The sequence below is a fragment of the Musca domestica genome, unplaced genomic scaffold, assembly GCF_030504385.1.
Source record: "Musca domestica strain aabys unplaced genomic scaffold, Musca_domestica.polishedcontigs.V.1.1 95, whole genome shotgun sequence".
Lineage (NCBI taxonomy): Eukaryota > Metazoa > Arthropoda > Insecta > Diptera > Muscidae > Musca > Musca domestica.
In genome coordinates this window covers 1881112-1895958 of record NW_026712445.1, presented here as the reverse complement: position 1 = coordinate 1895958, position 14847 = coordinate 1881112, and the positions used below count along the sequence as shown (strand labels likewise).

General features: G+C 30.6%; 1 protein-coding gene across 1 annotated transcript in view; it reads left to right on the top strand.

Moving 5' to 3' along the window:
- LOC101887801 (neuronal acetylcholine receptor subunit alpha-7) overlaps positions 1 to 14847 on the top strand; it is a 209127-nt gene that overhangs the window by 177868 nt on the left and 16412 nt on the right. Inside the window, exon 7 of the mRNA XM_059132078.1 lies at positions 14176 to 14285. Coding sequence (XP_058988061.1) covers positions 14176 to 14285 — 110 coding nt within the window. The remainder of the gene's footprint in view (positions 1 to 14175; positions 14286 to 14847) is intronic.

Here is a 14847-nt window from a genome sequence, read left to right as displayed (position 1 = left end):
TTGAACTGTGTATGTGTCATCATTGTCTCAATGTCACACTATAACTATTACTACTCACTATCTATCGTCTAAGTATGTAACTGTCGTTGTGTCGCCCGCCCCCTCTCTCTTATTCTCTCGCCGAAGGAGACGGATATAAATGTCAAACCACCACATAATGTAAAAGAAAAAATGTTCTTGCTGGCATACAGGAACACAAATGTCTTTTGCAAACTAGCTCTTAATTCTTTGTCTCTCTCAATCTCTCTCTTTCTAACTTTCTTTCAATAAGTCTTCATATATACATATGTAACTATGTATGTATGTACGTAATGTATATGTATAGAACAAACAACTACTAATACTACTGCTACTACTACTAATTATAAATACTATCACATATCTTTGTATGTACATGAATGCGTGCGTGTCAATGTATGCTTTTTATTCTCAGTCTTCTTCTTTTTTGTCGAGAGTTTCTTTTTTTCGTTTCATTTTTTTGGTTTTCTACCGTTTCTGTCTGTTATGCGATTGTAGCTGGTTTTCATTTTCTTTCAGTTCTCTAGAAGAATAGAGAAAAAGACTATGGAAAACAAATAAAAAAAGCAACAACAGTAACAAAACGAGAATTGTCTGTAAAATAAATGTATTTTCATTCTTTGTCTGGCTGCCTTGTCTGTCTCTCTCTCTCTTTCTCTCTCTGTCTGTCTCTTCTGTATTTCTCTGTGATTGCCTCTAAATATATAATTTGCGGTGACCATTATCCTGTGTCACCGCATCTGTTTGTGTTACCTTTCATCATGTTTTCTTTTGTGTATTTGGACTCTCTTTCGTTTTCAGCATGTTTTGTTTCTTACAGTGTATGAAGAACGTACGAACCAAAGACTAACAATGTGTGTGTACATTTGTCTCTCTATCTCGTCTGTCTCTCTCTTTCTCTGTAATTGTTTTATTTTCTTTTTTTGATTATTTTCCCCTTTTTTTTCTTTTGCATACGATTTTCATTTATTCTGTACGTATTTTCATTTTCTTTTGTATATTTATGTTTGTCTTTCGAAAACTTAACATTTCATTGTCATGTGTCTATCATCACTTTATCATGTCGACCATTGTATCATACACAAATTAATTAATTTAGAATTTTGTAAATATTTAAAGAAAAATGGCTAATTAAAAATGGAAATTAGTTTGATGTTTTTTGTTGTAATAATAATAATAACTGTTGTATAAACTCAACACTAAAACATTGATTTTTAAAAAGAAGAGATGAATAAATTTATTTTTGTTTTTCTGTGTTTAAATGATTAGCAGAGACATATGTTCTATATAATTTATATCAGCATCTATGAATATTCTATGGAAATATCTGTACATTTTAATAAAACTCGAATCAAATGAATTAATTGAGCTTAAAAGTATTGAAAGAGCATCACTCAATTCATTCTCTTTAAAAATATTGCATTACTCTGTTTTGGAAGTTATTTTATAACAGAGCCAGGGAAGAGTAGGCACTCATTCCTTCAATGAGCGTAATTTGCTCTCAACTCTCCAAATCAGATCAATTGAAAAACAATGTAATCAGAGAGTAACAAAATTGGGAGAATATAACTGTGTGACTCTCTGCCCAATCCTGTTCTATAGGCTTTTACGTAAACAGACATGGAATTCGTTTGCTTCGAACTTCACAAAAATGCCTATTTGACAAGCATATGTACCACATAACGTATACGATATATTGTAAACAATCATACGCCACATATTCCCACTCTCTTGAAAAAAATTGAAGTTGACGTTGAATTTTGAATATTTGTGATTAAATGTTTATGGATACGGCTTCTATTGGACCTTCAAAACTAGATTTAGTCAGTAATTAAGTTTCTGATTTATAAAATTCTTCCTAATAACAGGGTAGACCAAATATTATAAAAATAATTTAAGGAAGGATCTTCGTGCAGACCCATGCAAATATATAAAAAACCTGATATTTATTTTTAAATAACAGCTATCGATATCTTCCTTTAAACATCAGTTAATACAAAATATTGTCCAACGTGAACCTAAAGCAAACAGGTTATAGGTAGGGAAATACTGTTGTCTATTTAAATTTAATAAACTCTTATTTTTAAAAAATTTCCGCACTTATGGTCCTTATAATCCCCGAACAAAAATCTATATTATTAGAGTTAAAACCTTGAAATCTCGCAAATAGGTTTCTATTAGCACTGAACTCAGATAAAGTAGTGCTTTAGAAATTAGAACAGAAATAAGTAAAATGGCCTTTAATTTCGGCCGGGACGGACTATGTTTATAAAAGTTGCGTAGAAATTGTAGCAGAACCTCAAAATTACGAAATATCAAAAGACACAGTTATATGGAGGACAGAACAGGTCTACCGAGAACCTCAATTGTCAAGTTTCAGCTAATTTGGTTGGAAATGGTGGCAAAAACCTTCAAAATACCGAAAATCAGGAGGTACTGTTATATGGGAGCTATAACAATTATTGGTCTTGTAGCGAATATTTTTGCAGGTACATAACAGACCTAGTTGGTTGGAAATAGTGGTATAAACCATAAAAATACCTAAAATCTGGAGTTACCGTTATATAGAGGCTATACCAATTAGTGAATCTTTATCGAACGTGCTTATGCAGGGAGATAACAGACCTACCAAGAATCCCAATTCTTAAGTTTCAGCTAATTTGGTTGCAAATTATGACGAAAACCTTTAAAATACTAAAAATCGGGAGTTACAGTTACATGAGGGCTACACAAATAAGTGGACCTACCACGAATATTTCTTGCAGGGAGAGAACAGACCTACTAAGAATCCCAAATGTGAAGTTTCATCTAATTTGGTTGGATTAAATAATGCTCTAGATTAAATAATATGGACTCCGTCGAGATTTCAACAGACATACAGACGGACATCGCGAAATTGCCTTATAATTTTATTCTTATAAGGAATATGCATGTAGTTTTAAGGGTCTCCAACGAATATTTTGAGGTTTCCGTTCCTTTTAAGTCCTTTCAGGGTCCTTACAAAAATGATAACTTATAAATTCTCAAAAATATTCACAACATTTCCGTATCAAAACATTTTATTTAATGTCCTTTCAAAATATTTTCAGTATTTTTTTTAAATCTAGTTAATATCCCAAATATTAAAATAATAAAAAATAATAATAAAAAATAAAAATGTTTATAAAAATGGCAAGTTAATATTACAGAGATTCCTTTCAAAATGAGACTGAAATTCCACGTTAACATTTCCAAAAAATCATTTCAAAAATGTTCTTTAAAATTACAGTTTGATACCTTTAATTTCCTTTGAAAATATTTTTAAAATTTAACTTTAATAACCATAGTTTTAATGTCCTTTAAAAATGTCCCTGTCGTTCAAAAATATTCCTTAAAATAAGATGCTTATATCTCAAAGATTACTTAAAAAACTTTAAAATTCAACATTAATATCTCAATTGTTGTTTCAAAAAAATCTTCAAAATTCCCCATCAATGTCTCGGAGATTCTTTTCAAAAAGTATTATATGATTTTTTACAGCAAAAAATATTCTTTAAAATTTTCACAATTTACAATTCGTCGTTAATAATTTCAAATTGACATCTCAGAGTTCTTTCGAAAACTTTAAATTCCGCTTTCAAAAATATTCGTTAATGTTCGCATTAATATCCCAGCCACTCGTTTTATAAATATTTTTATTAAATTCTCAAAGAGTATTTTACAAATATTTTTTTTTTTTTTTTTAATTATCAAAAAGTATTTTCTTTTGAGATAACAATATTTCATTTATTTTTTTAATTGCAAAAATCTTTCCTTTATTATTCTTTAAAATTCTCACAAAGATCTCTCAAAAATATTTTTTGAAATTATCCGAGAAACTTTTCAAAAATATTCTCTAAAATTTTAATTTTATATGTCTGAGAGTCCTTTCTAAATTATTTCACTTAATATATCAGAGAACCTATTCAAAATATTCGTTAAACATAAGAGAGCCCTTTCCTAAATATTTAATACCGTGAATATTCTTTGAAGTTATTTCAAAAATAATCTCAAAAAAATCCCTTCAAAACTATAATTTAAAATTTCACTTTAATATATCACAGAAATCTGAAATACTCTTTAAGCCTAAAAGAGAATCTAGATGTCAAATCAATCATTACAAATATTAGAATAATCACTTTCATATCTCAAGTGATCCTTCAAAACAATTCATAAAAAATCCACTTTGATAAAATGGGAGAAATCCAAATCGGAAAAAACCCAATAAGTCACACTGATGTCTCAAAAAATCCTTCAATATAACCAATAAAAATGTCCTAACATTTTTCTTTAAAACGTCGAAGCTATTTCCTTTTAGAAATACCCAGTTTATATATCCGAACATCCTATGAAAATATTCTTAGTTCGGAGAGACAACTAACATACATCTTTGAAAATATCCCCCTAAAAGTTCTATAATACATTTTGCATACTTATTTAAAAATAGTTTTGAAAACCCCATTCTGATATCTCACATATAGTTTTAGAAAAGAAACAAAAAAAAACAAACATCTCGATGAGACCTATAAAAACAATCCTAGTAAACTCCATGAAATATCTCGATAAGACTTTAAAACATATTTTCAAAAGCTTTCTATTAAAATTTGTTTTAAAAAAGTCGATATCCCGGGAAAAAACCCTAAAAACTTTCAAAAAATCCATTTAGACATTTTAGAGAATTGTTATATCAGGATATCTCTGTATCCAAGAAAGAAAACGGGTTAAAGTGTTCCAAAATGAGCCTTTTTCGACCTTTAGGGTAAATTTTAAAAATCCGGGTCAATCATTTTGATACAACATCCGATTATGTGACCACTTGTTGGATAGATATCTTTATTAGCTTTAAAATGATATCAATAATTCCAATATCCGTTTACTAGGTCCGGGTCTGGCACCGGACTTTCGGGTCAAATTTCTAGGTATCAGGTTTCTTCTCCCAAAAAAATACTTTCCCAGAATCAGGGTGCAAAAAAATTTAAAAAATATATGCGATTATATTCCCACAGGTCTTTGATAAAACAAACAAAAGTTGAAAAGTTTATTTGTGTAAAAAATAAAACTTTGAACCATTTTTTAGAACTACTAGTCTATTGTGAGATATTCTTAAAAAATCCGCTAGTGCAAGGGTAGCGTGTTAAAACGTTAATTTTACATTCTACACAGTCCAGTCTTTGAAAAAAAGTAAAAGGTATCCATCATAGCCATAAAAAATAAACAGGTACCTTAAAAATAACTTAAAAGAGAATCCTTCAAAGATAGTTTAAAAAATAATACCAAAAACGATCCTTAAAGAATACTCCTAAAAAAAATCCGCACCATTAGCGGAAAAGATCAGAAGAAGAATTTTATCCCAGATTTTTACCTTGGGTAGATGGTCTTAAATAAATAAATATGGTCCCGTTTTTTATTCAATCGATATGAGATTCTTAGCAGTTCGTCACTTGATCTTAGAGCGAATACTATTAAAATTGTTTAAATTTTGATAGGATTTTCATGTTTGTTTATTCAACCGATTTTGGGTCATATTGACATTGCTAAATAGGCCAAGTACCCATGTTCCACAAATTAATAAGTCTTTGCAGCAGTCCAATATATGTCTTTGCTAATTTAAAACATAATACATATTTCAATACTTTAAATCAAAACAATTGATATTATTTTTCTGTTAAATCTTTCAATTGTTAATTCCAACAAAACTAATTAAATTCGTGTGTAAAACAGTTACAAAATTATATGTTTACGTTAATGGTTCTCAGATTCTGTTACTGTTAATTTGGTTTAAATATATATATATGATTTCAACAAAAAAATATATAAACAAAAACCAGGTAAATATGTATATTATGTAGGTGTTTGTTTTATAATACTACAAATATAACAATAAATTTGACAAAACAACAATAATAATACACATAATAATAATTAGTGGTTATAAATGCTCACAATTAGAAAAAAAACAAATATATTAAATTAATAAAACACTTAAAAAGCTTAGATAAATATTCACTTAGCTTTAATATATATTTTTTATTGAAATTAAATTAGCTAATAAAAAAACACCAAATCACTTCCAATGACAATAGAAACAACCAATTATTTATAAATAAACTAATTAAAAAAAAAAAAACAAAACCAAACCAAATTCCTTCAAAATCTATAAACAACTTATATTTTAAATATCTCTTCAATTACACATCCATTCCCAAATATTCAAATTCTTTTCTCCATTTTGATGAATTTTTTAAGGAAATATATTTTATTCCAGAGCCGCAAATGTTAAATGCATCAATACAAAAACTGTTAAATAGACCACGTAAAAACAAATAATTCTCAGATTTTAACTATTTACCGCTAATGTGTAGGAACATAATGTCCAAGATCTAATTCTAGTTTTTTCCTGAAATAAAATAACATATAGGCAGATATTGTATTCGATTTTAAATTACTGTTCTTACATTATTTCCCTTATCTGTCAACGAATGTTTTTTTTTTTTTTTGTTTTTTAATTTTCAGGGACTTACACAGAAACACTTTTCTAAATCATATCTGGGGAATAAATAGCTATAAACTAAATTTACCATGCCAAATTTACAAAAAAATATCTTCCGATTCACAAACAGAAATTCGGCAATTTGGACTGGTTGAGTCTGAAAATTATCAGGAGGCAAGTATAGATAGTATTCTTCCACTATATAACACTTATGATAAGGATTTCTTATAAGCTCCAGAAAAGTTTCCCTACTTTGATTTTATCACCGAAGGCAAGTATAGATAGTATTCTTCCACTATATAACACTTATGATAAGGATTTCTTATAAGCTCCCGAAAAGTTTCCCTACTTTGATTTTATCACCGAATATTTCACTATTTTAGTGTTTGGAAATTGAGTACCATAGTTTCCAGCGGATATGATCCAGGTGAATTTTGCAAAAAAAATGGAAAAAATTGGCCATTTAACAGAGGGTCCGAGCCCCTAGAGACTTCGCGTACCTACCTGTTTTATACGGGTGAGATAAAAAACTGCAACAAAGTCAAACGCCATAATTTGTACTTTTTTTTAAATTTTATTGAATGAAAGCAAAAAATTTCGGAAATAGCATCAAATTTTAGAATAAGTTTAGATTTGTTCGAATTGGTCACCTTTGGTACGAATTATGGCCTTCAAACAGCCAATGAAACCCTCATAGGCTACCCGAATATTGCTCTGCGGTATTTTGGCCCATTCCCGGCGAAGGGCTTGCTTGAAGTGATCGACACTTTGGTATTTTTTAGTGCCAACCTTGCTTTCCATAATACTCCAGACGCAATAGTCCATCGGATTGGTATCCGGAGATTCTAATGGCCATTGTGCGCTGGAAATTAAGCGAGGAACCTCGTTTTGTAACCATTCTTGAGTGCACATGTTTTCTCATCGGAGAAAACCGAATTCGGCAGTTCACAACTTTCAGCCAAGCGAAGCAACTCTTTAGCTCTTTTGAGTATATTTTCTTTCTGTTGCGGTGTAAGTTCAATGGTTTTACCCCGAGCTCATTTTTCCATATTTGCCGAATGGAATATTGTGATATGTTCAGCTTACGAGCCATTTTTCGGTCACTGCGACGCGGGTTTCTCTCAAGTCGCTTCTTTACTTTTCGAACCATTTCTGCCGATGTTGCTGTTTTTTTTTTCCTCCACTTTCTTGAGCTCGGACTACGCTACCAGTATCACGGTAACGAGCGATGGTACGAGACACAAAAGATTTATTCACATTTAAATGCTGGAGTGCTCTAACTATAGCCACTTGCGGTTTTCCAGCCAAATATAAAGAAATCATATTATCACGCTTGAATTCCATCACGAATCACTTTTTTTCTGGAAAATTCTTTGTTTTGCTTATTTTCGAGTGCAAGTAAAATTCGCTCAAAATCGAGCGGAAGTACTCCTGAGAGTGATCAAAAACTCGAGCATCTACTATTTTTCGAAAAAGAGCGATAATGCTTTACACATTTCCGAGCGGAAGTAAAATTCTCTCAGAATCGAAGATTTTCATCAGTTTTCAAATGATGCCTACATTGTCCATATCGGTTAAGTAGATCCGGATCTGATCTGGGTTCAACATGTGGGTATCCGGGTCCATCCCCCAAAAAATTAATTCATACCTGGAATGAAATTAATTCATACCTACCTCTGGAAAAAAATTCAAAAAAAGAGAGTTTTTACTCAATTAGAGTTATTCTAATACCTATTGAAAAATGGAGAAATTCCTCAATATTTATCCAGTCAAGATGTACTCTTTAGATCTATGAAATCTCTATTCTCCCAAAGACGTAAAATATTGGAGTTTTAAGTTGCCAAATACTGTCACCAGATGCACCAGATGAGTGGGAATTATTTACGGAGTCTACTCTTCACTCATTTGTTTTGTGGGGAAGTACTCCCGAGTCACTCCTCTCTGAAAAATTAGAGTGGGGACAGAATCGCTCGAAGGAGAGTAGAAAAATATTTTGTTCTGTTGTGTACTGCTGAAAAGATGGGAAGAGGGCGAGGAAAGGGGAGATGGGGGTTGATCTAGTACAGAATAATACACATACATGGAAATAAAAACCGGTATAACAAAAACTAAAAGAATACTCGGCAAGAGTAGAATCTGGTCGATTTTGAGAGAATTTTTCTTCCACTCAGAAAACGAGGAAAATAAGATCTCTCATATATTCGAGCGACATCGAAAAATTGAGTTTTTTTCTGCTCCCTGGAGCTCACTCACTCCAATTCGGGTGAATTTCACTTGATGTGCAAATTCGGTTTTATTTTAACATCTAACGAAATATTCAATATTTTATGCTTTAAAGTGCTCAAACACCATATACTAAAATTCTTCATTTAATGTATTTTATACTTTTCGGGATACAATTAGATGATTTCAATAAATAAACAGAAAATCGAGAAGGTAAATAATACATATGCGGCTCTGGATTAAATTACACATATGATCCTCTCCCCAACCACAATGTCCACTATTTTAGATAAATATATATTTGCATACATATTCTATAAAAAGAAAACCCAAACTCCACACTCTAACAAATAAAAAACTTCTGTCCAACAGGTCCAAATTTCTAGCTTTTTCTGACACCCGTTCAACCACCACATTACAAACCATTCTTAATAGATACAAAAAGTTAAAAAAATCAACAACAATCACAATCATGAACGACCCCTACCTCTGTCCTCCACAAAAACAAAAAAAAAAACAAAATTGCATTTCTTCAAATATTTTTAAACGCCATCTAGATTTGGGTACTCAAATGAAAACGCAACAATGATTAATCTCGATTTTTAAACAGATTTATGATGATTGCGGATAATTGGTTGTGCACAAAAAGGATATCGACGTTACTTTTCTTTCCAAATGAATTCAATTCGAATGACTAAGAAATCGACAACAACAAAAAATCCATAGGGAATTGTATAAAAATTATGAAAAAAAGATATAACAACAAAATAAAGAGAAATGCAAGGTTCAAATCAAGTCAGGTCAAAGTTTGGGTAAAGTACTACCCTGATTTTGAGTTTCTTTTGGCTTGAATTGGGCCTTAAGTTTCTTTTTCTTATATAGAGATTTATATATGTATAATTTTCTTTCTTCTGGGTAATCAATTCATAAACTTTTTTGTCTATAAATAATTTTCTTTTATATATTTATATAAATATTTTTACAATATTTAAATACCAAGTATTTGTATTTGTGTACTATAAATTAATATTGTATTTTTTTTAAATTTCTTCTACTTTTTCTTAACATATATATTCAAATAAAATAAAATATATAATCAATTTTTATATGAAAAAATAATAAAAAAAATGTGGAAAATGCTTAATGTTTCCTATAACCTTAACATATATAAATATTTAACAACTTTTTCCTCTTAACTTTAATGTAAAATAACAAAATATTCTTTCATACCTTTTTTAAATATACTCTTAAAGTAGTATAAATGAAATGTATACTTGCGCTGAGTTATTTGATTGTGTAAAATGTGGGAAATTGAGCTATCTTTTATTATTTATTTTTTGGAGAGAAAGGTAATGTTTGAAATATTTTTATGGAAAGTTTGCAAAAAAAATTATTAAAAAATATGAGGAAAGTAGAGTCGTGTCATAGTTCCGCACATCATTTCCTAAACGTATGAGTGATTTCATATATATCATATTACTCATAAGCACAGTTTTCATATGAACGACTGAAGTCCACAGATCTAGATATGGGACTAATTTTTTCGATCGAAATAGAATGGCACAACTCCAGTGCAAACGTACCTAGGGTCGTATGAGTACGATTTACATGTAAACGCTACCTAGACCAATCTGGTTCAAACCCATTTATGGATTTGAAACATATTGGGAATTCTGTTTTCATGTTGACAATAGATAACAATATTCAACAAAAAGAAACAAAATCAACATTTTGTTGAGAATCAGCGACATAAGGTCAAATTTTTAGTAATTAGTACTTTAAAGGTTAAAAACGTGCATAAAAGTTACTTCATTGTCAATTCACAATCGAATAGAGCTTCACTTTTAAATTTTTGCGCGATGGTAAGGATTTTTAGAAATTCCGACTTCAAGGGTACAAAAAAAGTACTAAAAGTTTCGAAATTAAACAACAATATTATTGAGCTATGAGGTAAGGAGATTCCTTGGAATAAAGAATGCAAAAAAGAAACAAGTAAAAAACAGTAAGTTCGGCCGGAAGGAATTTTCAAATTTTCGAAGAAAAATTGTTTGAAAAATGTTGTTTAAAACATATCAAGTAAAAACCGTGGAGGAAGGCTCCACGGGGAAACCCTCCAACATTAGGAACTTTTTTATATATTTTTCCTAAAATATCTATTTAAAGTGGCAAATTTAAAAACAAAATATTCCGAATTATAACAACCGCATCGAAGGGGTACCGTTATGTAGAGATGATTTAATACCTGGACCTATAGAGACAATTTTCGGTTAGAGGAAGACAATTCCACCAAAAAAATTACAAAACTCATGAAAATACCGAATATCTGGGTGTACCTTTACATGGGGACTATATGCAAACGCTAACCTATTTTCATAATTTTTTGTCAGAATCATAAGTACCTGTTAACAACATCTCCCATCGGATTTCAAAAAAAAAAAAATTGAAAATTCTTAACGAAATCATGAAAATACAGAATATAGGGAGGTTCCTTTATATAGGGACTATACAAAGACCAGGACCTGCATATTCAATTTTCTGTTAAAGACTATAGCATCCTTTAGAAACTTCAAATACGAAATTTGAAACAATTGCGGTGAATATTGTCGCTAAAATCATGAAAATACTGAATATAGAGAGGTACCTTTATATTGGGGCTATACGAAGACGTGGACCTGCATGAGCAGTTTGCTGTCATAACTTAAAATTCAAAATTTAAAACATTTACGGTGAAAACTGTGACATTAATCATCAAAATACCATACAGGTCAATGTCAAAAGACCTGAATGACAACCTTTATATACCCTCCATACCAGGGTGGTGGGTATAAAAATGAAAAAAAAAATATTTTTTTTTTTCTTCTTTGTTCTAGAACCACTAGGATTGACTGCGTACAAAGTGAGTGGGTTTAGGTATCGTATAATGTAATCGTTTTTCATATACTGTTAGTTACTGTTCCACTTTTGTCCAATACAAATTGTGGTTCAACTCTTAGACGAACTAATACCACTCGCATGATGACCACTTCCTGCGTATACTTGAAACGCCGGTAAATCACAAAAAAACTACCTTTGTACAGCTAGGCCACTCTCTTTATTCTGAAAAAATCGGAAAAATCGTGTGACATACATTCAAACCAGTATAGGACTGTTTGGCACTCTAGACTAAAGTTATTGAATGAAATCTAGCAGTTTATTATACCAAAGTTCAGTTGTCAAAACAAAATTCCTTAAATTTTGTATTAAGTTTGTCATTCCGTTTGTAAGACCTCGAAATATACATTTTAGACCTCACAAAATATATATATTCTTGATCAGCATAAAATTCTATGTCGATTTATCAATGTCCGTCCGTCTGTCCGTCTGTGGAAATGACTCTAGCTTCCGAACGAAATGAAGTAGGTTGATAAAATTTTACTCAAATGTGTACTATGTCTGCAGGACTTTTGGTATTGAAAGTGGTAGGTCCAGGTCTTCGTACAGCCCCCATATAACGCTACCTCCCGATATGCGGTATTGTGATGATTCTAGCGACATTTTTTACCGGAATTGTTTCAAAATTAATATTTAAAGTTCGTAATAGATGCTACCATGTCCATGTCCTCGTATAGCCCCCATATAAATAAATAAATAAATAACGGTACCTCCCGATATTCGGTAATTTTATGATCTTAGCGACATTATTTACCGGAATTGTTCCAAATATGAAGTTTATAATAGATACTACAGCATAAAACAGAAAATGGGCCATATAGATCCACGTCTTCGTATAGCCCTCATGTAACGGTACCCCTCAATATTCGGTATTTTGATGATTTTAGCGACATTTTTTACCGGAATCGTTTACATTCTGGTATTTGAAGTTCGTAATGGATACTACATCCTAAGGCGGTAAATGAGTCATGTAGGTCAACGTCTCCGTCTAGCCCCCATATAACGGTATTATTCGGTATTTTGATGATTTTAGCTACATTATAAACAGACTTTTTTCGCATTTGAATATTGTAATAGCTTGTGAAAAAAGTTGCCTATACAGGTCCACGTATAGACTCTCATATACGGCTACATTAGGTATTTTTAAGATTTTAACAGAATTTTTAAAGGATTTTATTTTTTGAAAATTTTTAAATGTTACCAAATGGAGGAGGGTTTCCAATGTTCGACCCGGCCGAACTTACAGCTTTTTTACTTGTTTAATTTACCATGATCTGATTAAGATATGTTATGGAGTCGTTCCCTAAAAATTGGGATCTGATATTTGCACATACTGGGCATTAACAGAGAAAATCTTCCAACGTTTCACCATATTCCCCTGCATATGCTATTATCTGTACATTCTATCTTGTTTAAATAAGCTTGTAGGCCCCTGTTACCCACAATACATACCAATATAGCCCTTGAATTTACTGTCGTCGTTTTATTGCGATCTTACTGTTCTTTAGAACGTTTATGGTAGCCGGTATGTGTTGCCATTAAGTCAGTTCTGACACTCTGCAATGGTTGAGGGCTCGTATTATGATTGGGCAAGCGAAGATATTACGGTATATGGTTCTTCAGTAAAAAGTCCCAGTTCTGATCTCCCCTCTAGCACAGAGCCAAGTGTGAATTAACAGAGTGAGTAAGCATTTATGATAAGAAAAGTCGATCCTCTAGTGGTAATTAATGTTTCATATGAGTTAGCTATAATTGCTTCAGATATCTGGTATGATTTTGGCTCACCGGTTGTTACCCTAAATTTTAGAACTTACGATTCTGAATAGCCAATGTGTTATCTTTGGATTGAGTCTGTAGCCCTTTAACACGTTGCCCAGTAACTGTAAGCATTATAAACTCTTGCTTGGATGTGGTCTCTCCAGTTATGTTTCCTATCTAGAATCACACCCAGAAATTTTACGTTACTAAGAATGTTGATTGTCTTTTTCTGGAAGAGTGATTCATCGAAGTGCCCTCAGTTTTGCTTTCCTAGTATATATCTCAGTTATATCCATGTTTACATTTCGACCTCTTTATCTAAACAATTGAAATTTTAAATATCAACGTTTATCAATTCAAAAAAGTACAAAAAATTCAGGGCTTTCCAAAAATTTTGGATTTATCCTTAACTTCAAAGTTATGAGACGTCCTCCCACAATTTTACACAATCAAATAACAAGGGAAAAATTAAATGCAAATATTTGTAAATGGCATTTTTTTGAAACAAATAATAATAACTTTAATATTCAAATCAAAGCAATTCTGCGAATTAACTTTTTCTAACAATGAGAAGAAGAAAAAATGTACGTTAAGAAAAAAAAAAAACAAAACGAATAGCGAAAACAAATCTATTAACAATTTTTTTTGTTCTTCAACAAAACAAAACCAAAAAAAAAAACTTTACTTAAATGAACCTAAGTAAGTACAATATTTGTGTAATTTTTGTGTCCTTCTAGGAACTTATTTCAATTGCATTATGTTTATGGTGGCTTCATCAGTTGTGTCAACCATACTTATCCTCAATTATCATCATAGAAATCCAGATACGCATGAAATGAGTGAATGGGTAATACTTTTTCCTTTTTTCTCTCTCTCTCTCTAAGTATCTACCAAAAAAAAAATACAAAAAAAAATAAAAAATATGAAAAAAACAACAACAGATTTATAAATTGAAAAAAAAATTATTGTTTTATTGAAATAAAAAAAAAACATTTATATTTTAATTTTTCACAAACAAAACATCATTTTCTATATAACTTCAATTATCAATTTCTTTTTGTGTTTCATACATCCACAATATTTTAAAATATTTAAACTCACACACACACAAACACATTTCTTTACAACCACCACAAACTCCCTTCTACACATTACCACCCACACACGAAAAAATATATGATAATAAAAAAAACAAAAATACACTTAAAAAATATATAAAAATATCAACAACAACCAAAAATATTTTGCTTTTAAAGAAAAAAAAATTCAGCTTAATTCTTAAAAATAAAATTAAAAAAATTAATACACAATTGCATGCCAAACAAATGAAAGAAGAAAAAAATAATTTTGTAAAATAAACACTTTATCATATTTTTATATATATACTTTTCAAATATTTTTTCCTCTTT